This window comes from Typopeltis vanoorti, chromosome 6, assembly GCF_054136105.1.
Source record: "Typopeltis vanoorti isolate ZY-2024b chromosome 6, IOZ_Tvanoo_1.0, whole genome shotgun sequence".
Lineage (NCBI taxonomy): Eukaryota > Metazoa > Arthropoda > Arachnida > Uropygi > Thelyphonidae > Typopeltis > Typopeltis vanoorti.
The window spans coordinates 86,858,852-86,885,030 of record NC_143554.1 but is presented as its reverse complement, the minus strand read 5'-3'; the positions used below and the strand labels follow the sequence as shown (position 1 = coordinate 86,885,030).

The following is a 26,179-nucleotide window of genomic DNA, read 5'->3' as shown; positions in this document are numbered from 1 at the left end:
ATTACTGAGTGTGATATTAAACATTCAAGTCCGCTGTTTTATCTTCCGATGAGCACTAGGTACAGAAAATATCCAAGAGGAGCGATTTTCGCACACCGCTCTCCTCCAGCTTCATACATGACTATTTTTATTCTCTCGGTCATTCCATTTTCTATCGTTGAGTGTATATTGCTAGTGCGTAGTAATTGTTAATTCGAACTGGCGAAACGTTTTCATATAAATATTTAGTTATTGCCCCATTTCTCTTCTACTTAGAAATATGAATATATTATTTGAATATATTCGGATACCGTTGAGATATAGGAAGAAATTAGTAATTTTGTGGCATAGTGGTACCCGGAAAGAAGAATTGTCTTTGAGCGTTTCACACTGTGATCGGGTTTCAAATTCGAGTTTTTCATCCTGCAAAACAGCTAAACTGGTCAGAACAGACGAAGCAGCAGACTTAATACACTGAATCTCCTAGCCTTAGCTTTCCAGGACGTAATTCCAAACAACAATCACAAAATCAGAGCACACCGTATTTTCATTTAGAACTCTGACGTTTTTGTTCCATTAAACGTGTTGATTTTCGCTTCCCTAAATTCGAGCTTGGGTTGGTATCTTACTAGAAATAAATGGCTGCCTTGTTAGAAAAGGCGACTCGTTTAGGCAAATTTTGTCATTTGCTTGTATCTTTAGGCACAAAAGAATGACCACACTATGAAGAACGCCGAGTACATAATCATAGCCGTACTCTTTTCGATACATTCAACGAATTGATTTACGAAAAATCTCGTCACGCATCACTTCAAGTTGATCCTTAGCCATTGCCGGTACTGCTTTTTTTTCCACCACACTCTGTTTCCAAAAGCTGCTTATCGAATGCCTTTATTTTTCGTTATGTATTTCCTCCCGCAATCTCGAGATCAAAACGTCAGTTTACAAAACAAAAAAAAGCAGATTAGTACTAGAGAACACACTTAGTTAACAGACAAATGCACATGCCTCATAACATTCGGCCTCAGGATATACTCAGATGACATACCGCTATTGTGTTATCTGAGTAAATCCTGGCTCTATTTTTGCCTGGATTTCTTTCTACACGGTAACCCGAAACTGGTTAAGCAAGCAAAATTACTCTGTTCATAGTGCAACGCGAATTTGGCACTCAAGGACATGCATGCTCAGCTTATTCTCGGGCCAGTTAAAATTTGGTGAGTTTCTGCGTCTCAGAAGATTCTTTCAGTATTTATTACCAATAACAAAACTTATATTTCGTTATTATACAGGTCACTCTGTGTTATTAAATATATTCATCGGTAATGATTCATACCTCATCCGTTTGTAAATCCTTTAATACTGCAGTGTAGATATCTGCCTACAGATTATTAAAAGTTACCTGTGAATGTTGTTTTCTGTACTAGCTCACTCAGTGTACAGTGAAGCCAAGGAATAAAGCGTATAACTTTGTTATAGTTTATCGTCTCAAAAAAGCTACAAGCTTGGCGAATAAACTAATTATCTAATTATAAACCTTATTTGGAAGAAAGTCTACTGCTTATGTATCATTGAAGGGGGGGAAGAATCAGCATTTCTTAAAGTTTTGTGGATAATCTTTCTCATGTTGAGTAAAACTATCCCCCACCCCCATGCAGTATAACCTTGATACAGAAGCTGATTAATAACGGAAGACCATTTTCGAGGGAATTTCCAACGATCCACATGTCGAAGCCATTACAGAATGATACTGCAGCCCGATTCATCCACTTGAATTGAAGAAATTTCTGATGCATCGGCACCATTGACGTCAAAGAAGATATCAACATTTCACCAAATGTACCTAGCGTTCTTTGGCTTAGGTGATGATGGCATCTTCCGTAGTTTCTGACTGTCAAGTTGGAAGTGAAATTTGATGCATACTCGTTGCTTCTTTAACACATCACTTTCAGTTTTTTTTGGAATTTACCTCCGAAGCAACAGTGTGGGAAAGTATGCTTATATTTTATATCATTTCACTTACAGCTAAATCAAGCTATTACGTTATTTCTCGTAAATTGCGTCCACGAGTTTGCCAAATATCCACCTGTGTAGTACTTTTATTTTTTTTCCATACAAGAAATTCCATCTTGGATATTTTTAATATGCCTGCTATATCAGAGGGCCTTAATATTGCTTAAATCAATATTAACAATTTGTCAGCAATCTCTAAAGTCGAGATACTGGTTATTTTAAGTCAATTTCTTACATGTCATCGCGAAACTGTAGTCGTCAATAGCACTGGATTCGTTTGGACATAGTTGTTTGTGATCTTGAAGAAATAACCTTCTGACTAAAACTGAAAGGTGCCATATATACTTCAGAAGAGGTTCTTATTGAAAGATATGGAAAACATTTAATGATATTAATTTAACTATGCGCTTAGTTTTTTTTTCTCTCTCTGAAAATGTTCAACATAGCTGTTTGGATTGACACTTCTAATCATATAAAATTGGTGGTGGTGGGGGGATAACTTTCAAAAATCTTTAAGCTGTGATAATTTCAACAGTACGATCTATGTTAATTACGACAGATATCATGAATGACTAAACTGGAAACTAATACCAGATCTTTGTAATGTAATTTGTAAATACTTAATGCAAAGTACTCAGCGAGGTTTCTCAGCTAAAAATCATCAACGAATAATATCGAATTTTTAGTCATTAATTATGACAAATATCACCTATTATCCGTCAATGTAAAGGATCCCCGTGTTTTCTGTATGCTGCAAACTTCTACGTCAAGACAATAGGTAGAATCTAGTATATTTAATAAATACCGTACTGGCGAACGTTTTTGAAGACATCAGTTCGAAAAATTGCTCTAAAGTATTAACCTTTGGTACAATACCATTAATTAATGACCATAATGAGATTTATTTGATGGCATATCCAATTCTTACTTTAACCTCGACGTGTTTCTTTAATTATTAATTATAAGACCGCGGCGGGGAATTAATCAGTCAAGAGACTCGGGCCCCAAGATTACTAGAGACCTTTATTCCTCTAATAATAGCTCGGTTGTCTTTTATAACTACGTAATCCAAAGTTGAAGCGATCATCCTATCAAAAGAAATTCCTTCAATTTTTCTAAAATCAATTATTTCAAAATATGTACAGTATAAGCTGAAATTCGATATTATTCATTGATGATTTTTAGCTGTTCACGATATTTAAGAAACCTCGACGAGTAATTTGCATTAAGTATTTACAAATTACAGTGATCTCATATTAGTTTTCAGTATAGTCATTCATGAATTTTCACTTTTTAACACTCATGCTGTCGATTTAATATATTTTTTAAAAGTATTTTATTATCATTTAATATTTTTTTTAAAATTCCAGATTTAGTAATTGGTCTATTAACTCTATCTACAAACTTCTACACCAATACCGAGGGACTGTACTCTACTGTAAAACAACATGGAATAGCAAGGTGCCAAATGGCGACGCCATTAACTTAAAATAAACCATATCATACTGAACAGCAGTGTTAGCGACGAAACTTACCTGAACTGCCGAATTATACTTGTACTGTATTATAGATAGGTGGATTACTTACCTTTATACCATCAAGTTAGATTTCGAAAAAATGCAATTACACTGCGATTTTATTTTAATTCGATTTATAAAATAGATCCAAACACAATAAAATTATCGTCTAGCGAGGTCTTTTTATTAATAGTGGTTTCATTTGACGTGTTTCAATATACTTCCGTATACCTTTTAGTTGTTATATCACTTGTACCCTCGTTTCACTAATCTTAAACAGGGTTGTGTGTGGAAAAATTGCAATTGATATAATAGTTGCTGCTAAGATTAATTCATGTTATTGAGGCACGCAATGAGAGACAAGCTCGTCACCTATTGAACAGAAAGTAAGGAAGGATAATTCAGCTTGTTTTGGTTTTAAAATATCTAGCACTTAAAGAAAACTTTATATGGAGTATTTAAAATATGCTGTTTTAATAATATTTTGCGTGTTTATTTCAACACTCATTCTCAACGAGCGTTATATAGGATATGCCGAATGGACGGCCAACATTGCACTTGTTGGCCGATTATAAACTTCATTGTATTCCATTCTACGTGCACTTTTTTTCCTGATGCTTGGACATAGGATTGAAATAAGAATATGCTTTCTTGTCAAGTATAATTTACTGTTAATGTTTTTCAGTAAATTATATTTTTAATGTTAATTTGTAATGCTTCATTTTAGTTTGCCATTTGAAATAAATAATACTAATTTTAAATTCACTTATTTGCTGTAAATCCAAATTATTTGAATTTATTAATAAAATTATTTCGAACATATCTAGTATGATTAGAGATTATTTTCATCCCTATATATTAATGCTCCTTTTCTAATCTTCAGCAACAGCTAACAGCCTAAGCAAATCGTTGCCTAACGCCTCCTCCGAGTCGGATTTGTCGCGTATAAGAGCGTTCCAAAACCGCAAGTCTCCTTCCTTGAGTAACGTAATTTCTGAAACTTCTAAGCAAAAGGAAAACAATAACAATTCAGCCAAATATCTGCTCAAAGATGTACCTTCACACAGGCCACATGTTGGAGAAAAAGTCGCCCAGGTAAGTGTATTATAGTGTACTGAAGCACGTCATGTTTCGCGGTTCTTTATTATTTCGTGTGAATGTCATTTTGAACAAGCTTCTGATTCAGCGTATGTCGTTTATCCATTTAATCTTGTAATATATATTCTAGATGATCTAGGTACTCTATTGTCTCCTAGACAATATTAAGCTACTGTGTAGAACATCTCATATAAGTATATCAGAACATATACTATAAACGTTTATGGGTTATAATAAACATAGTCGAATTTGAAGACTTATGCAATATATACATGCCGAAAAAATCCTACAAACAGTCTTAATTACTTGCCTTAATTCCAAACAAAAACAGTGAAATAAACCGCAAAATTGTCATTTAATAGATTTTTATAACTTTTAAATGCGTTTGCAATATATATAATGGATATCTGCAAATCTGTGATGGCACTGTTCTTTATCATCATACAGGTGTAGCTAAGTGGGTGGAGACTATCCAGGCCGTTCATATCGTGATAGACTTCGTTGCTTAGCAACCGAAAAGCTATGCTACGTTTTGCTCTCTGCGGTTTAGTGTCGTGCATACGACGACGTGTTGTGTACACGGCGAGGGGTGTGCTACAAATCAGACAGTTAACCCTATGTAAGATATAGTTTATATCAAGCGGGATAATTTCTTTGCATAACAGGATGCAGCTTGAGATGTTACTCAAGTGTTCTTCTGTAGTTACATCACATGTATTCATACATGTGTTATTCGTCGAGAAGTACTGGAGGAGTAGTTCCTTCTCATGTTTTAATGAGAGATGCATGGGTTCTTCCATTAGTTCTCATTATTGTGCCTTTCACTATTGTGTTTCTAGCAATGAAGCTTAAACTATATCGTATGTACATTTTTACAAGCAGATGTATGTTCGAAAAGACTATACAATTTCCTTACTGTGCGTTCCGCACAGCAACCGAGCCATTTGTAACCACATCGTTATTTCCACACCACGGTGGATAAGTTAGTTATACATCTGTGGCCAGCGGCTGCTCGGCCACTTAAAAACGGGTTAATAGGATATGGGAGAACCCTATACGGAGAGTAGTCCGGATTTGGAATATGCACCCAAGGAAAGTGTTGATACAGTTCTATCAGAGAATATAGCCATGGGTCACTTAGATCATGGGGATATGCCTGGACAGCAGGACACCAGTGCTGAGCGAAACGAAATGACAGAAGAGAGTACAAATGTCTGTGAAAGAAAAGACTGTGCTACTGACGAAAACATGGAAAGTAAAGATGCATTCACAGTGGAACCGTCACATATGTCTTCCAGGAATTGCACCTTAGACGGATCACACATGCAACATACTGTCGTTGATATAGAGGGCCATCCAGAAATTTTGGGTACTTCATTTTATTCAGATCCATGTTTATTAGACCAAGAGGAAACCTTCTCCAATGCTTCGTTCAGAAACGAAGAAGTAGCCACTTTCTCTGATTGGAGAGAGCCAGAGGAACTAAACTCGGATGTCGATTTTACTCTTCCCTTTGGAAAAGATGTATCAAATAGTTCTAGTCCAAAGAAATGCGAAGGAAAAATTCAGTTTACAGAAGTTATTGATGAGTATAGTATGAATTCCATCGTAGATAATCTGGCATCTTCATACCAAAGTTTAAACGAAGATGTGCGATTTACGGATGCCAACCATGTTCACCCACATTTGTATTGCAGCCCAAGAAAGAGTGTAATCACGCTGTTAGTGGATAATAGTGATACCCATTCTAAGAGTGAAAAACACGAATCAAAATCTATGTACAAAAAAACAAGTCGCAAAAACAGCATTGTACCTCAGGTATGTAGTTATTTCATTCAATTTTGTTTTTCAAATTTAAACTATTAATGAAGTTTTAATTTTACTACATAGATAGAAAATACGTAACTATAACAGTAGATAATCAGGACATTATCTTGAAATAAATCGAGAAGTGACAGATTGATGTAAAAAATTTTCAGTTTAAAAGAACTGAATGAACAGCCGATAATATCACAGGTTTCACTTTAATGAGAGAGAGAGAGATGTTTCTCTTTGGAAAATGTGGTTTCATTACATTTCCTACCTTAATATCAGGATGACATTGAAGTCTGATATTCATTTTAAATGATATTTGTTTCCCAACTTACCATTTATTGCCTTGTAATGTAATATGCAGCGATTAAATAAAGGGATAGCACACCATAAAGTGCGTTAAACTGCGATATGAAATTAAAACTACGATACGATTCTTTAATAATTATCGACACATGCGCATCGACTGCATGTGCCTTATTTTTATTCCGTAATTTAATTTCAATACTAAATTCACTATTTTGCGTTTAATTTAATATATATGTTCAGTAATTTGCAACTTGTAGTTGAAAGAACAGCACAGGAAAATATAATATTAAAAATTTAATATTTTAGCTATTTTTAAGATATTTTCAATAATATCCAGAAAATCGAATGTACTGATTGTGGATACGTGAGGAATTTATACTGGAATAGTGATGTGCCGCGGCACTGAAAAATAATCAACATCCTCTGCTAAACCTTATAAACTTTATTAAATTACTTCTGTCTCTCTATAATTTGGAGAGAATTAATTTCCAAATAAGATTTTCTTGCCATTATTTGAGGTGCAATGTAATATATAAATTTGAAAAGCTCAAAAATACTTTAGGTTTACTAAATGTGGGTAATATTTATTTACTATGAATTATTCTCTGGAGAAACAGTGTACTGTAAACGAGTCAAGGTGATAAAAGGTGACAGTTTGAAAACCGTACGTTATATATATATATCTATATATATATATATATATTTTTTTTTTTTTTTTTTGGCTTATTCTCCATTTTATTCGAACTCCGTGGTTGTTTTTTTAAATCAATATAATTGTTTACATGTTATGTTTTCATTATTTGAACGCTTACTTAGATCAATGGATTCTTAGAATAAGCGATATATAACAAAAAAAAAAAAAGAATGTAACAAGACTTGCAGCAGAGCATAACTGAAATGTATGTTACGTTTCTGAATAATTCCGAACGCTCTTTCCATTAATGGTGTTCAGTATATCATCGCGTGAGCGATATCGTTTCTCAATCGAGCATGTATCACTGGAGTTCCTTGTTTTTCCCTCTGGCAAGCCATTTATGAAATTGTAGAACTGATAAGTTTAGAAGCTTCCTTTCAATATATATATATATATTAGAAGTATCTAACGGATTTATTTTATCGCTATTCAGAATAATAAAATAATCATGTTAATTAAAACATTGCATTTTAGTTTGCCATATTCATAAAGTTTTATTAATGGTTAAACTTTATTATTTAATTGTTCTTGCCAGTTTTCATGAACAAAAAGCATAATTAAGCAGTGCAATTAAATATTCAAGTTAAATGAATCTGTAAGGAATTTATTATATTTAAGAATAAGCCGATGAAATATTTGTGAGTAATCTAATAAAAGAGGGAGAGAGTTATAGAAGAGATGCTCATTTTAATTGCCATCATATTACATTGATATTAAGATTTGAATATTTTCTATATTAAAATTAAATGTGCTATGAAAGAAAACGGAAAAGAATTGGTATCCTAAGGATATGTTTGAATTTTGTTTTCAAATTCTGCATAATAGTTTGAATATATGATATTTGATCTCCATTGTAAACCATATAAAAACGTAACTGTGAAAAACTAGTAATTTCAATATATAAACAACGGTCTTTTTGGTACCTTTTATTTCATTTTTGGATCGTTTATCGGGTAGACACACGCTCAAAAATGGAACTTTTTTTTTTATTTCGAAACCTAGACCACCTTCCTAATCTGAAAAAAAAAAAAAACGTTTGATATTATATATATATGAGCTCTCTCTGGGATATTGTTTATACCATCATCCGATTAAACTCCTAATTAGCAGACAATACAATTCTTCATAGGAGACCTGAGCTGCCTCAGCGTTAATTCTTCTTCAATAACTCTTTATTGAATATCTTCATTTACATAATATGCTTCTATAGCATGTATGTCTGTGGTATGGACAATGTATATGTAAATATCTAATTAATATATAAAATGATAATTTTAATTATGATTATACCGTGTGTTCACATCTAACATTTGTTCCGGTTATGGTTCGTAGTTGTCATGGAAACCGTTTTCGCCCATAACACGGCCACCACCTTCACTGTTAGCACGAATTGGCTTAAGTCGCTAGAGAAATGAGCTGTTATCAATAATGCACAGTTCAGCACTGCAATCTTTTAATGTCGGAATAGTTGAGCATCTAACATTGGCAGTGGTCCCGTCCGCTTACCTCGTATCTAAAAATATCTTTGGAGCAGGTCAATCAAGCATGATTACTTGACGTAACATCTTTTGCACAGGTGTGTCGTAAAGGGCAGTGAAAGAATACTGAGAAAGTCACGGAAATATCTTTACAGCTGGTGACACATTTAGGATCTTGTGCAGGAGACTCATGTACTTTGGTAATTGATGCGTAGATGATACGAATGATTTCTAATACACGACATCTTAAAAGCATTTTTCTTCAAATGTGAACTTTGATGGCTTACTGATCCATTTCATTGATTTCTAAGCATTATTTTATCTTTTATTATGTTGGTGATGTTAGAAACATACTCACCTGCAGAAGCACCCTCATATTCTTCATCAAATTTTACCGATTTGAAACATTTAAGAACATCCTGAGTTCGGCCTGCTTATTATTTAGAAATTTCGAAGTTTCGTTTTTAATTTCATGCTCTAATCAGTTTCACTGTAAATTGATATTCCATTCAAACCGAAACTATCAGTTTGGATGGAATAACATATGTGAGACCATAGTTACTGTATATTGCACATTAAAATTTATTAGAATGCGCAATGCTCCAGATCCGTGACCATTATAAAACTTTTGTTTTTATAAGGCAAATGTAAGTGATTTTAATTACATTAAAACCATTCCTCTCTATAGGCTTAACGGAATATATTAATGAAAAAGAGTACAATCGAATTTAAGTTCTAAAACGTACTTTTAATTTAGAAATTTTAAATGATTTACAAAAACGCCATTGGATTATAACTATCTGCGCACGCCCTAGTCGTAAACAATAACTTATATAGTGCCAATTTATCAATTGCTTCAATTCATATTATATTTTTAATAAGATGAAGGCGCACACGTGGCCTATCTAATAGCATTTTTTCGTTCTACTTAGTGAACTTTTCACGTAGACGAAATGCTGATTTCATGTCGATGTAAAAGTAGGTTAGTTTCCTATGACATGTTTCATGGGAAATTAACCTATATTCTTCACGCGGGATTGCTCGAGTTCTGCAAATGCTGTTGTACACGTTATTCACCTTCATCTCAAGTGCAGAAAGTGCAAAGTTTTTCAGAATATGGAAGACTTCTCCGTTTGTGGTAAGTATTTAGGAACTGTATCAATTTCATATCACGAAAAACATCACCGCCACCATCATCACGATGTATAGATGGGATAATGTAGTTTTTCCCCTAGGGGTTCCCCGTATGATGAAAAAAAGCTGGAGAGATTCTTCTCTCTAAAATTCCCGTTTGTCTGGAGTCCAGTTTCTGCGATTTAAGTACCTCTGCAACTTTCGCTAAGCATCAAACTCATGTTATCATGTTCGAAATCATCTATTCTATCTTCATAGAACATTAACCATAATTTTCATAGCCTCATAATTTTCATAGAGAATGCATTTCCTGGCTGAATGCATCGCTTTATTCTATTGTTTTTCCACCAGAAGATCCTTTATTGGGCAGTCGGTGGAAACCGACTAGGCATAATATACTGTCTATAGATTTCGTTGTTTTTTTCGTTATTGCAACAAATATCATTACTGTAATTAGAACCATAAAGAGGTCCTTTCCTTCTCTTGTTAATTTTATACCATAACATGACGGAATAAAAAAGGTAGGTTGAATCTTTGACAAATAGTAATGACAGTTTGCAGTGGATGTTCATTTCGACAGTATTCAAGTTATAATTCCGGTTATTTCGATCCATTACCTTTTTGTTAACCACAGAGAAGTATTCTTTCTTAATAATCTTTCAACTCAGATTATTCTATTGGCAAGACATAATGCCAAATATTTTCAGGTAATTGGCTAACAAAGGCCTAATTCACCTCGAGACCACAGATGGTACTTTGCTTTTTTAGACTGCTATATGACAAACCTTATCTTTTATATTCAGATGGTATTACTTCTTATCAGTTCCCTGTGCAAGAATACATCTATATCAATAAACATATCTACTACATGGAAGAGCATGGAAAACGCAATACTAATGAAGCTAACCGAGAGAGATGCAGAATTTTGCCAATTGCAAATATAACTGGTCTCAGATGGAGGCGGAAACCCTTATTTTACAGAAAATGGATCCCCATTAAAAATTATTTGAAACCCACTCAGTACATATCGTGTGTCTTTAGTTGTTTTATGCTGTTAGAAACACCCACATATCGATTCGCATTATTTTTAGGAGCCATAATCTAACGCTTTTCGGTTATCATGAACATCATGAACAAATGGCTCGCCACACTGCAACCTAATCTTCACATCATATTTCATTATTCAGAATATTCATCAAATTCCCTTTTCTATTTTAAATATCTATACGACAACCACCATTAATATCTCAATAATTAAAATTCTAGTTATGAATGTGAACAGCTAAAACTTCAAAAAATAGTCGGCCATTACAAAATAGATTATTGTGTAAAATAAATTAAGTTGAACTTCCTACGAATTTTAAATGATGTAAATTCAAACCAAAATTGAACTGGAATTGAGTATTATGTTTGCGATACCTCCAACAATCTCTAATGCAAGATGAAAAGCCAAACGGCTATTTTTTCTGGCGAGGTTGATAAGTAAAGGGGATAAAAATTCCTTATTGTTTTTCAGCCAGTATGCGAAACTAAGATCGAAAACTACGATCTAAACATTTCATGCCGACGAACTGTCGGCGGATCCAAGCGTAAGTGACCACTTGGTAGTGCCCCACCAAGGCAACTCGATGCAAAGGTGGAGCAAGCTCGATCCGCCGATAGTTCGTCGGCATGAAACGTTTAGATCGTAGTTTTCGATCTTAGTTTCGCATACTGGCTGAAAAACAATAAGGGATTTTTATCCCCTTTACTTATCAACCTCGCCAGAAAAAATAGCCGTTTGGCTTTTCATCTGTTATTATATTATAACATATTACAACTAGTGGCACACCTTTCTGGCATTCGCATAGCGAAGGTATGTAAGTTCTTTTCATGTAAACTTTGATATTATCTAGATAATATCTAGTCTATCTACTCACTCACTGATGAGACCTCAAAAAATGTTGAAACCGGTGGGGGCTATTATGAGTTCGCTCTCTTAGAGTTTTTGCCTTAAGGGAGCAATTTGAGTCTCCGGGGAAAGTGTTCTCCGGCACGGCCCGCTGAGGGGGCTTTGTCGGTGAATGATTTTCTTCAGAATTTGAGTGGTTCTGCTCGGTGGTGGCGTGCGGGTAGAAGGCCATCACTGAGTGGAACCAACGCTGAGATGGAACGTCTTTCGCCCACAATTGAGTGGCCTAGGGATCGTCCGAATTTTTAGAGACGGCTTTACTTATTCATAAGGTTGAAACCGGTCTGAGTAGTGACTTCTCCTCATAATGTAAAGCAGTCCTACAACTCCTAGGAGCTGTGTGTTTTTACATTATGAGAAAATATCAAGGATAGTGAATGATCTTGCTCCACCTTTGCATCGAGTTGCCTTGGTGTGGCACTACCAAGTGGTCACTTACGCTTGGATCCGCCGACAGTTCGTCGGTATGAAACGTTTAGGTCGTAGTTTTCGATCTTAGTTTCGCATACTGGCTGAAAAACAATAAGGGATTTTTATCCCCCTAATGCAAGTTTTGCATTGCATGTGTTTTGTATTCAGTGGTTAAAGTATTCTGTTCCTTATGACAATTACTTTAATAAAATCTTAAATTATAATTTTTTTGTAATAATAACTCTTTTTAATTTTCATATATCAGGACACATTGCAAATTGATTCACTTGTTCTGCGAGTTAATCTGCATTGTTAAGTTATTTGGTTGTCTCTTATTTATTATTTACTGCCTATAAGATTATTTCCTTTGAATGCCTATCGTCTCCTCTAGATATGTTCTAGTATTGTTTTGAATACTTTTGTAATAACTTTACAAATCTCTAAGTCATATTCTCTGAAGTGTATAGTATAGTAGTTTTCATCTGCGAGTAGTACAAATAGTAAGTGATCTCCAGTGTTTGTTTTATATTAGATTGATTATTGATAAAATACATTCATTCCAGTGTTATGTATATACAAACATTAATCGTAAGAATCAACTTTGTTGTATTCATCTTGATGTTATATTTCATTCAGATGTTTTTATTGCATCATTATCTGTGAATTCATCTGCTTTGTTTGATCCATTCTGCTGTGTTTAGATCTGCAAATACATCAAACAAGATAAACCTATTTATGTCTGCCCCCTTGAAATTGTACACGTCACTAAGATATACATGAAAATACATTTCCATCATTAAGTGTTATGCTTAAAACATTGTACGTGATATTCGAAGTTGGGTTATTATCATAATGTCATCGCTATTTATTTGAATTACAGGCGCGCGCGCACGCACACACACACACACACACACACAAGGAAATTCTTTAAATGCTAATTTAAAGGCCTCTTCTGCATACTAAAGCATCGATACTCACAACACATTTTGCGTGTGGCATCATAACGCCTCTGGGGAGGGAGAGATGATTAACAACAAGTACTTAAATAAGAGAGAAGGAATATAAAATATATAAGTAATATATAAAATATTAATGATAAACAAATATTGTAAAGGCACTTGAGAAGAAGAAATAACACGATTGAATCATCGCACATAAGATATTAATTTTTTTTCCCGCCATCCCAATTGGTCCTCGATTTTCCAATTAATACTGCTGTTAGACAAGTAAGTGTAATAGTGAGTACCACTCTGTGGAAGTAAACTACTAGAGTATTAAAATATACCCACACACGGGCGCTGAGGTTCTGCAATATTTTTGTTGGATTGATTGATATTAAAATCTCAGACGACTGCGGGGATGCGATCATCACATTGCTCGGCAAGATTCAGTTTGACGAAGAAAGTAGCAGTTGTCTCTATGAATAGGGCTTTGAAGTGATTAAAAAAAACTCTGCCCCATGCAGTTGTCTAAGGTGAAATAAGTGCATCCTCCTCAGATGATCTCAGAACCTATCTATTCACGGAAGAATATGCATGACTAATGTCGACAATTTGTTTTATTTTAATAGTGTCCAATCAACAAAAGCAAACATACAGACTCACGTAAAAAAGGTGCAACGTTCTTAATTCTTATTTAGAATTACTCCATTACCTATCGGAACTAGGCTGATTGCTTTACCCTACTTTCCAAACTAATTTTGGGAAAAATTCTGCATATTGGAAAAACGCCAAAATTCTATATTCTGAAAAAACACCCCACCCTTTTTACTTGATAGTATAATCCATTAGAGACAAAATAGTAATAATTTATTTATAAAAAGTATGCGACCACTCAAGGCAGACGAATCGTATTTTTGAACTTTGAAGATATTTGAATCTTCAATAGCACAAATTGTTGGAATTAAATTTTACAATGTCTGAGCCCTTTAATTATTAATTTCTAATTTATGCTCTATTATTTAATCGTTTTTGTATTACTTCTGTGGAAGACTGTTTTATCTTTTTTCTCCTTACTATTTCTGTTATTTACAATACAGTGGCTCCCAGGTCTATTTTTATAAATCACTGACACACGAGATGCCACTAGGCCTATGTCAAATAAAAGCAGTATGTAACAAGACAGGGTAGGCAGACACTCGCGTTACAACGCATATTGTGGTATCAAAGAGGTCGCGCAGCCATTTGCGATGCGGCTTTCTGAGGAAATTTCTTAGTTTTTACATGTAAATTAATACATTTCCTGAAAATATTGCAGTGACACATCTGTTACGCAGACCTTACCTGCATGCAAGCCTTGTGTAATATAAATAAAATATAGAATTAAAGATAAATTAACGTGTAAATATAATGTTAGAAATTTTAGTTAAGAACATTATAACTTACGAAACTAATATTGCAGAAAATATTTATTAAGTTTAACATTTAAATTTTACATACTGAATTTTAAACATGTGTGCAAAAATATATAGATACTTTTTTAAAGATGTTTAAAACTATTTTTTTTAATCGAACGGCATTTTAGTAAGCTTTTTTTTGCAAGAGAATGGCAAAATTGTAATATTTGCACTTGTGATGTGCAGGGGAAGGAAGGCATTTCGAAGACAACCTGAATCTGCGGTATATGCTCTCTCGTTTTAATTGAAATTGCTATTCCAAATGAAATGTCATTCAGAATATAGTATTTTATAGCCATAAAATATTAATTCTTCAATTTTTGTAAACGGAAATATAAATATATATGTATCATCTATTTTTATAGAGCCTTCGTAGCTTAGTCGGTATAGACGGAAACCTTTTGGTCAGAAAGACCTCGGTTCGATTCCCGTCCATGACGTGAGCAACCTCTGGTCTCTTTCAATTAAAGGTGAGTTAGTCGGTCTCATACGGAGGTAGAGGAGTTTTTCCTCCCGGAAACTCAGGTTTTTCGTCCCTCAGAACAGGCAAACCGAATCCGTGAACACACCCATCTACAGACATAGGACTCCGGGAGGCATAGCGCTAACCACCTTATCCTCGAGTACGGTTTCGACACCGAAAAAAACGGTAAAAGAGGGGAGGGGGGATTAAGAAAGAAAGAAATATAGATCGAATCCGTAAGAAAATACACAAAGAATAGTTGATGATTAAAAAAATCAAATATAGTGACGGAAAGACAATGTTTCCTACAAACATTTAAGTGTTTAATAGGATTCCGGCCTGGTTGACCGACTGGTTAACTTACCCGCTCTCCAACCAACAGGCTGTGAATTCGAATTCGCTTAGGACATGGATGTTTGATTGTTTTTAGGTGGAAGATGAATTTCATCGCCCGATGTGAGACTACCATCCCTTTATTTGAGGTCTTAAGTCGTTTGAAAAAGTTTCGTGTTTGGTCTCTAGAGAAGGATTTTAGGATTACGTAAAAAAAGTAAAAATACAAAAGTATATAAAATTGATAAAATTAGAAAAAAATCCTTAGCCTACCCAAGGTACAAAATGGACCATAAGTTTGCAAATTATCTTTTAGTGGTGGGAGCAATATAAAATAATACCATGTCTAACTTAACATATTTTAACTACTAATCGCACGAGTGACTGGGATTAAGCCACCTATTTAGGATATAACTGTTTTTTTTCGTAATATTATGGCACTGTTTCACTGACGTAGTTCCCTCAATAGAAACCAAAGTTTAATCCTAAGTAATATCTGAAAATCGCTAATTAGAGTTATCTAGATGTCTTGGCGTTTCAGCGTTAAACTTCTCTAATAAGATTGGAAAGCAAATAAGGGATATTTTATTCTGTTATTTTCTCGTTCAACAAATCAAATGAATAAAATATCCTTGAATATGTTAATCAATAATACTTGTATATCACACTAAATGAAGGACGCTATACTTTCAACTATTGTAGACAATTATGCTGTGCCTGATTAAATTATTCTGGTGTTGGAGTGCTCCTTCTTTTTGACATATATGCAGACATCCTCTAAGTACTCGTCTTATACTTGGTAAAGAAAAATGAAAAAAGCGATCTAATTCCAAACTTTAATCACATTTCTCTTATAATTTAATCTTTAATAAACATTTCAGCTTATAACAAAGTTTGTTACTGTTTGAATAAAGCTCCGAATGATCCTTTATGAATTTTATGAATCTTATATGTTCTCTCTATAACATTTGATATCTAGCTTATACTAATCATCTCTCATAATTCTCGCCTTTATTTTAATCCCTTTTCCGGAAACACTGCTTCTAGTTGTCCTTATTTGAATAGAGACATATATGACTTCTTTCGCGTAGATTTAGCTGCATCCATTAGCAATATTCTTAAGTTAGCCTTGCGCAACTTATTGCTAGTATGCTTCAAAGGCTCTTTAATAGTACTACTTCTGGGGATTCTCAAATTTTGCTTTTCTGATTACTTTTTTAATCTGCCAAATCGCAAATTGTTCCATTTATTTTGTTCCTGCAATGTAAGTGTCGAAACACTTACCCTGCAGTGTAAGTGTTTCGACACTTATTACTGTTTCGACGTTTATTGAGTTAACTTCCTCTTTTGTTTTATTTTCATAAGGAAGAACAGTTCATTTTCCTCCTTGTTTTGTCGTAATTTAACTGTATCACATTTCATTCCTCATAGCTTTCATCTAATAATTATTTATATATATTATTAATTTTTTCTAAATTTTAGTTTCATAATTTTAAGCTCTTATTTCAAGTAAATTTGAATAATTAGTTTTCATTCTTCGCATATGATAAAATATCGTAGATTAGGAAACTGAACAAACTTTTGCATGTGCGTCATCGTTCTATCAGACTTAGTATAGATTTCCGCACATGAATACATATTGGATAATATTTTCCAAACTGAGTTCTTTTTATTTCTTTAAAAGTAAATATCTATAACAAGGTTAGTTTAGAAGCGAATTACCTATGTAAAAAGAGTATTACAAGTAGCAGAATAACAGAAACAACTCATGGAAACAAGCTTGCAGGTTTTTAGTAAAGCTGTCGTTTTAAGGAACTCGGTTTTTTCTTAGAATAACCGCTTATATTTTCTTCATTAAACTGAACTGGATAATTCTTTATGAATACTTAACAGCTCCTTATTAAAACACTCAATTTTTTCGATTTTTTTTTTCAAAGGCGAATTTTCACATCCTTTCTCCCACCCCTCCTCACCCCCTGATTGGCGAATTAAAACTTCATGTAGTATATAGACGACTGTGCATTTTGCCTGAAAATTTAACGGGACTGAGCGAATTACACACACCTTCCCTGTGAAAAATTCTACGTTCTGTCAAATAATTTTGAAAAGCTGTTGGATCTTTCGCTATTTCTCAGGTCTGTGGTTTTGTAAATGCTACTTACAGCAATCAGGCTGCAGCTTTCGTTCCAACCTATCATCTCTGTCGATGCGAAAAAATGGAATAGTGATGAACAGTTGAATTTTTTAAACCTCTATCATGGGATCTTATTTCGCTAGAAAAAGTTTTCTTCAGTTTAATTATAGACTGCGATATCATGACGTATATTCAATATAGGAATTATTACCATTGTCCATGTATACTATAGATTAATAAGTGAAAAATGAGAACTGTAACTATATAACTCCGCCGAATTTCTTATTTCTTATTAGGACTCCCTGGTGCGGCACTTTGTCACATTTCCCGAGCTCAGTAATGGATTTTCCTTTGTCCTTGCGTAATTCATAATCTGGAAAACGTTATAATTAAACGGAATTTCCTAATAATAATCAAGAAAGGAGTCTTTATTTGTTAATAACATTATATAGTTTGTTGTTTTTTAGATAAATTCTTTATTTTAATAACAGATATTACAAAATTTACTCTAACATTTCAAAAAGTCTATTGCTAATGTTGCGAGTTTATGTAACCCTGTTGAAAAGAATGCCTGCGAACTTAAGTTAATCTTTCTCGATAACTTCTGCTATATGTTGCCTACTCACTTGCGGTAGCAATTGTCGTATGACTTCAATGATACCTGTCATTCACCTTTCTTTCAGAAATAATTATTCTAGATATTGCTGACTTTTGTCTGTCATTTTAGATCAGAAATTACACTAGATATTGTCTCATGAACACACTCATACAGTCTTTAGAGATGCTCAAGGTCCCCACAGATGATGTTTTTCTGGAAGTCGAACATCGTCTGTTCCTGTCCTAATATTGTGAATAGACTGATTATGCTCTGCAGGTGTTTTTATATCCAGGACGATATAATAATACGCATCTTATTCAGTTATGGTATATTTAGTTGGTGGAGTATCTCCACTGTAGGAGATCGCACATTCCCAATATTTATTTCTTTTGTCTAATCCCGTTTAGTAGGACATTTAACACTACGAGAATTGTTTCTCTTGTACGTGATTGATATTGCAGCTTCTAGGTATATTGCGATGTATTCTGAACAGCGTGAATAAATTAGAAGAATAATGAAAAGATCGCTGGTTATTTCCGTTGTCATAGAAAATTTCATTTATAATTTGCAATAAAGTTCAACAAGGAATTGCAGATCAAGATTTTAATGCTTATTGGGACTAAGTCTTTAATTTCGAATAGTTTTCTTAAAATAATTATCATTGTCTCAAGAAGGTAGTTAATGATTTATTTCATAGCAGTATTAAGTGGATTCTAAGATATATATTTGGAATTTGTGTTATAACTGCCCATGTACATTTTTGAGGTAACTACTTATTTTAATAATAAGGTTAAATAATTTTGCATGCGTCATATATGGAAAATATGACTTCTGCATTAATTTCCTCTTGGTATCATTCTGGGTTTGACTCCCGCTGATGAAACCTCAACAAAGGTCGAAACCGGAATGGGTAGCGACCCTTCCCATAATGTATAGCAAAGTACACATTTAAAAGGAAGGGTGCTTTGCATTATGGGATAATGAAGCAATGAGTGTGATGTCAACAGCTTCTATATACAAGTAGCCTAGTTGTGAACTCCACGCACAAATTTTCTTTGATTACACTTGGGCAAAGGATTAAACAAGAGTATAATTTCTTGGCAAGTATAATTTACTTGAGAGAAATAAACTTTCTCTAAAACAAACTTTAAAAGTTGAAAATAAACTTTCTCTCTGATCCAAATATATATGACAGTTGGTAGCTATAGGCAGAGGGAGATGGGGGGGGACTCTTCTCTCTACCTATAGTAAATGCACTGTATTTGCATAAATACTCGTAATGAACCATTTGGAGACAGAATCGTCTCCTAACATCTCATGTATGTTTGTCAGTACAGTATCCGAAATGGAAGTGTACCTGCACAATTATAAACACCTATCATAACTTCCCCTCCTACAAAAAAGATCCCATATATATATATATGGTGGTCGGCGGTAGATGGCGTTTGTATACTTATTGTTAGTTGGTGGATTGAGTGGCGGTGATAGAGTTGTAGAGCAGGTGCCCTCCCTCGATGAGACCTTGGACTCCCTGGTGCGGCACTTTGTCATATTTTCCGAGCTCAGTAATGGCTTTTCCTTTGTCCTTGCGTAATTCATAAATGACATATCTCTTTTGTCCAGCTTTCTAGACACTTCCACTTGGAAGTAAAATCCGAAATTCAATGGGTGCGTTTATGCGTACGATTAGATAATATCGAGCAAAATAACAAATACTTTAAAAGTTGCTCCGTAACTTGTATATTGGTTAGACACATTTAGAATTAAGTTTTTATATATATATATATATTAGATTCTTCGGATAATGTATTCGACTTTCAGTGTTTCCTTGTAAAGCCGAGGGATTTTGCTGGGACTAGTAAAATATCAAAGAAAAGAATAAAGCATTTGATTTCTTCTGTCATCTTCATATAATAAGATTTTTTTTATTCCGTTTTTCTAAGGAGTGGTGATTATCTTTTAAAATTCTCTCAAAATATTTCTGTGAAATGTTTTTGCATTCCCGCATACAAAGTTTTATAGTTACCTTTAGAAGCTAAAATAATTATGACACTTAAATTACTCTTGTATCAGACCACAGAAATGAAAGCAAGCCTCACGCACTGCTCTGAATTATTTTTTTCCGTTTCATTTATATTCATTTGTATTATTGTACCCATTAAGCCTCCTAGAAATGTTTTGAAGTGTTTTTCAAAGCGAAGCTGAGATGGGTGTTTCTAATGGAGTGGATCCCCCCCCACACACACTTAAGCTCCAATTCCATATTAACCATAATCATAACCACTTCTCGTCATGAAAAAGAAAAACTTGAAAGTAAAAAACAGTTTATGTGCGTGCAGTTAATACAGTTTTATATTCTGATTTAGCCTGTTCCTAGAATATTTTTGCGTAAATTCGTTGTTGCGCATGATATTGACCGATAACAGTCGGAACCGAATTCATTTAATTTTTACATCAGTCGTATTCACATATTAATGTAAAGTTCCATTGCCAAGTTTGATATGAAATTGACATAAACATTCGGCAAATACAACGTGCCTAGGTTTTTTGTCTTAAAAAGAGTTCAAGTTAAGATTCATAGCTGTGAAGTCTAGATGAATCTTTCTGATTCAATATGGAAAATTAGCGATACTGTTTGATACCGGCCTGATTTTCCCAATGTAAATGTATAGTATATTCAACTAGCTCTGAGTTCTAATTCCACTGGGATGGGTGTTTGTGAATGTATTTAGTTAGTATATGGATATTTGATGACCGGAATTGGCTTGCAAGAGCTCCTTGTTAGTCTCCATAGCAGGAGAACCGAATGATAACCACCCATGGCATTCAAAATGCATTATAGGTACTTACAACTCGTGGTAGTCACATCAAAATAATACATTAATGTTGAATAACCATGGAAATTTAATAACTGATTTTATAACATTTTTAATAACAGAAACATAATGTTTTGGCTAGCGAAGCGAAATCAACCAGTATTATTATTCCAACGCTTCTTCCTCCACAAAGGTATTCAGCAAAATACAGGTAACCAAAATTTAGTGTAAACTACAACTTAAAAAATATAGCGACTCCATTGCGAAAACCCCCACAAGTATAATTTTTCGTATACAGGTTGGTTAGTCCACCGATTTTGAGTACATTTGGATTATGTGATAGTTTTGTTGAGAAAAGTCAGCCTGATCGGATTAAAATGAAGGTATATTAGGACACCCTTAAACCAGGTCACATCATTGTCCTAATTTAGACAAAATTAAAATGCAGTTGTTTCTTAAATTGCTAACATTGTCCGGATAAATTCATTCCGAATTGAATAAAATAAAGGAGAAGCGCAGTACCCTGTGCAGTAAATATCCCCACCATAGGCTACGTGCAGCCTTGTTTAACTAAATTTGAAATATAGTTATTTCTTCCCTTGCGTCAGTTCCTATGAGAAATTCAGCCTATTTGGACTAAAATGAAGGTGAGATTACTTCTTGCTTAGAAACATGTTCAGTCGTTTCGGGAAAGTAGGATATATTATTTCTTGAATTGTTCGGACCGTTTAGTACAATTGGAACAGAATTGGAGACCGAAATACAGTTTCTCCTTAAAGTTTCTCCAAAAATAAGCTATTTCTGCGAAGAAAATCGCGTTAAAAATTGAGTAAAGTATCGAGGAAACTGGAATTTATTACAATTTATAAGCAATTACATGATTCATTATTATTTTAATTGAGAATGTACATTTCACTCCGAAATTTGAGCGACGACATTTAATTATAAAAATGTCAGTAAAAAAAGAAGTGGCTTCTAAACTACAAGCCATCCTGCATCCTCAGTACTTGGACTCACGTTTTGGCATATGATGCATTTTCTAGGATATATTACAAAATTCATAAACTAGTGCTGGTGGAGTTTGAGGAAATTATTCAGATTCGAGGCATTAGGGGATTGTTTTTTAATTCTGCTTAATTCTGTTTAATTAACAAGATATGGAAGAAAGAAATTTTCTATGTTCATAGAATAATGCGAACTTTTCAGCAGCTTTTCTCAATTTGTTTAGCCGTGCGCAGAACGCACGGACTAAACAGAAGAACACTTTACAGTAATCATTACTGAAGGTATGCACGTTCAAATAACTTGCGATTAATGCAAGCATGAATTTTATACACACACACACTACCATTAGTTTCAAGAGATGATCGTGGACCTACTAGCAACATTCTTTTCTACTTCCCAGTTCATATGACATTATATAGACGAGTATATGTGTGTGTGTGTATATATATATATATATATATATATATATATATATATATATATATATATATATACACACACACACACACACACATAAGAGTATATAATGTTACTTACAAAAGGGTGTAAAAAGGCCTGTAGAAATAAAAGCTGTGGGGGACGAGCAGGCAGGAGACAAGAGAGAATTCGTAGATACTCTGAAAAACAGAAGGTTGTATTTTGGAGAATACTTCATGAGGACGACTGTTTTTTGCTGTTGTATTTAACAGAAATTAGGGCATTATAAATGCCGCTTCTGCTGAAATAGATAATATCTATAGATACAATGCCTAAACTAACTATGAGATAGTGGAGTTTGATAATCAGCAAAAACTGCTCTTTTCTGTAGAGCATCAAGAACTTTTAGAGATGAGAGGTTTTTGGTTTAGATGCACCATGCCAAATGTGAGAGAAGTCAAGGTTGAGCGGGTTTGAGATTTGTACAGAATTAGTAGCCGGAAGATTAAAAGTAACGTTTTGAGCTAAAAGGATGGTAAGTGTTTGGAAGTCGATGCTTTAGAAGTAATGTGTTTCTCAGGAAAGGCTAGGGATAAGCATCAGTGCGAAAAGATGTTAGGTGAGTAAGCGTTCAACTGTAAGATAATGTTTGGCAGTTGTTGTTTGTGTTCCTATAGGTTTAGCAGAAATGATAGGCATAATGGATGCTACTTCTTCTGAACACTATCCATGGAAATATCTGTAGAAGAGACTATGCAGAAAACTGACCGTCTATGAGACAGTAGGCTGAAGAGAGTCTGAGAGAGCAATCAACTGAACTTCTGAACACTCTTCTAAATTCTATCAGTAATTTACAAAGAGTTCTTTGATCTTGATTGGTAAAATCCATAGTGGTCGTTGATTACCTGACAATTCTCCAGATGTCGAAGAACTTGACTACTGCTAACCTCATTTGCTTTGGACAACACAGATGAGAGCAATGAGTCGATAGATTGAAGGTGGATACTTATCAATATTTTTTTGGAATTGGCTCGATGCTGTAGGGTGGGATGTCAGCTGAATAGAATATAGTGTACAGTTGATACATAACCAGTGTTCAGAAGCACATCCTCTTAGCCAGCTGCTGGGTGAGGACGTCTTCATGGCCTTATACTCGTATATATACCTTCTAGACCGATCAAGATACTTCTGATGTTTATGAAAGACTGCAGGATGCCTACAATGCAGCTCCAGATAAAAGAGTTAATTTGCATGAATCATCTCTATAGGAGTTAGATGAGAAGAATGACAGCAATAGATCAGCCCTATCTATAGGTGATATTGTAATGCTACTGTTTGGGTGAGAAAAATATGGAAGCACAGAGGATCTGTCGCAAAAGTCCAACAGCTTTCGCGAAACCAGAAGGCACCGGTGGAGAGTTTTTGCATTTAGTCCTATCAGAGTTAAACTTATCTCTTTTCATGATTATTTTGCAAGTATTGCGGGCTTCAATGTACACTGTCAATAAAGCTAGAGTGTCAAACCGCTTCTATTTTCTGCAAACGTGTAAGCTAGTTTCATGCTTCAAAACCATTCTTGGTCTATTAACCAAATTATGCATTTCACAAATACAACAAATTACACATTAATTGACGTAAATTGTATTGTTATAAAATGCCTTTCTGTGTATAGCATGCAAAATTATGGAGAGCGCTAATACATTAAAGAATATACTTTAAATATGTATGACTACGTCAAGCAATCTTATTGTTACATTCTCTTTTGTAACGCCTTCACAAAGATGTCAAGCTACTTCGAATCCTGTCTAGGACATAAGAAACGTTGTTCAAGAAGTATTTTCAACTGACGACGAGTTTTCTAGTTCAAGCTGTTTTGCTCTCGCAAGCATGCCAGAGAGCACACAGAATTAACAGGCGTCATATTAGCCTCCATAGTCTTAGCTGCTTCAGCCGTTATTAAAAGCAACCCAACTTATCGTCGCTAATAAACGGACTAGAATGTTGACAAGAAAAAATGAAAAAATGTTTTCATTTCTATGAAGAAAGAAAAGATAAAATATAATCGATATATTTTATAAATATAAAAGATGATCTGAATCATTAATTCGCTGATGGTGTCAAATCGGATTTCTTACTATCCAACAGACTTCATATCAGTATTAGAAATAATGAAAGCAAAACGAAAGGATCTGGGAACAATTAACAAGAAAAGTACGATAGTTGGACTGATTTTATTTGAAACCATAATTTTTATCCCATAATATATCGGAACAAAGTTTTATCAATATTTGGAAACCAATTATCTTGTGGGTCTTGATAAACAGTTTATAATAGTTCATTTATTTTGGTGATACAGCGTTATCAGTCAGCATGGTACCTGAAGATCTCTCTCAGAAGAAAGCCAAGCTTTTGTGGTATTAGACCATACTAGGTGATAAATGAATCATCGCCTAGTATTATACCACTGCTAACTATATTGGACACTTGAAGAGCCAAAAACCTTCTTGTACTCTACAGCATGTTCCTTTAAGTCTCTTCTATAATGCCCAATTATTGATGTTTTACGAGTTATCCAGACTACTCGATAATGAATATACGCGATGGAATAATGACAGCACTTCAAGAGATTATCTTTATCGTCATATCTTCGTGGAGTCAAAAGAATCATCGCAAGAGGCGAGCAATTTTCTATTAAAAATTGCATAGCAGCAATTTAAGTATTCCCAACCACTGCCCTGGCACTCTTGATTGGATGGTGGTTTTCATCTGAGCAGTTCAGATTCATCCTGAAAGTGATTCTTCTTCCTTGGACTAATACTCTTTCTCGATTTCGTGTTGTGTAACATTCTAAGGATGTAAACTAAGATGACTTTGTAATTTCTTTCCGAACTAAAATAATTTTCACACGTAGATAAAAGCTTAGTCATAATTACAACTGGCTTGAGTTTTATATTTTCTCTGAGTGCAGTAATACCTAAACTTTTAATTACTAATTTATATTAAATTTGTTATGTTATGTTAAAAATGAGGATGTTGACTTTATTCCCAAATTTTCGTATAAATCTCTTTATCCACTGCCTCATATTGTTCGTTCGTAAAAATTTAACATTTTTCTCATCAAGTAACGAATAGCAAAAATGCATTCAGGCTACTATTTTGCTTTGCTCGTAATTTAAATTCAATGCAATTTCAGTCGGCCGAGTAGATTGTATTTCCGCTAGGCGGTAGGATTAGAATTCTACTGTGTCGTGAAGGTTTGTGAATGTCAGGCAGTAGATGAATATTATTACCGTTATAAGACAGCTATTCTATTCTCAGTAAGGCCTGAAGTGAATTAGAAAGATTTTATACCCACAGTCATATCACAAACTTTTGTCAATTGTATTCACCTGAAAGTGATGTATAATTTACAAAAAGACTCATTTGTGTCAGGTGATTTTCCTTCACATTAAGGTTTGTGTAAATTCTTCCTAAGTTTCAATAACTAGTCAGATTATTCAAACGAACAAAATATTTAGATTATTGTTCATTGCCATTTTTTACAAATTCAGAACAATTCAAATTATGAAATTTATATTTCTTACCAAGCCAAGCAAAATAATTGTTATATTTTGAGGGAAGC

At 34.1% G+C, this 26,179-nt stretch overlaps 1 protein-coding gene across 4 annotated transcripts in view; it reads left to right on the top strand.

Annotated features, from left to right (window-relative positions):
• LOC150105668 (voltage-gated inwardly rectifying potassium channel KCNH6-like) overlaps positions 1 to 26,179 on the top strand; it is a 373,820-nt gene that overhangs the window by 118,287 nt on the left and 229,354 nt on the right. For all 4 annotated transcript variants that reach the window (XM_090394297.1, XM_090394298.1, XM_090394296.1 and 1 more), the window contains one exon: positions 4,393 to 4,604. In XM_090394297.1, the coding sequence (XP_090250423.1) occupies positions 4,393 to 4,604 (212 nt within the window). The remainder of the gene's footprint in view (positions 1 to 4,392; positions 4,605 to 26,179) is intronic.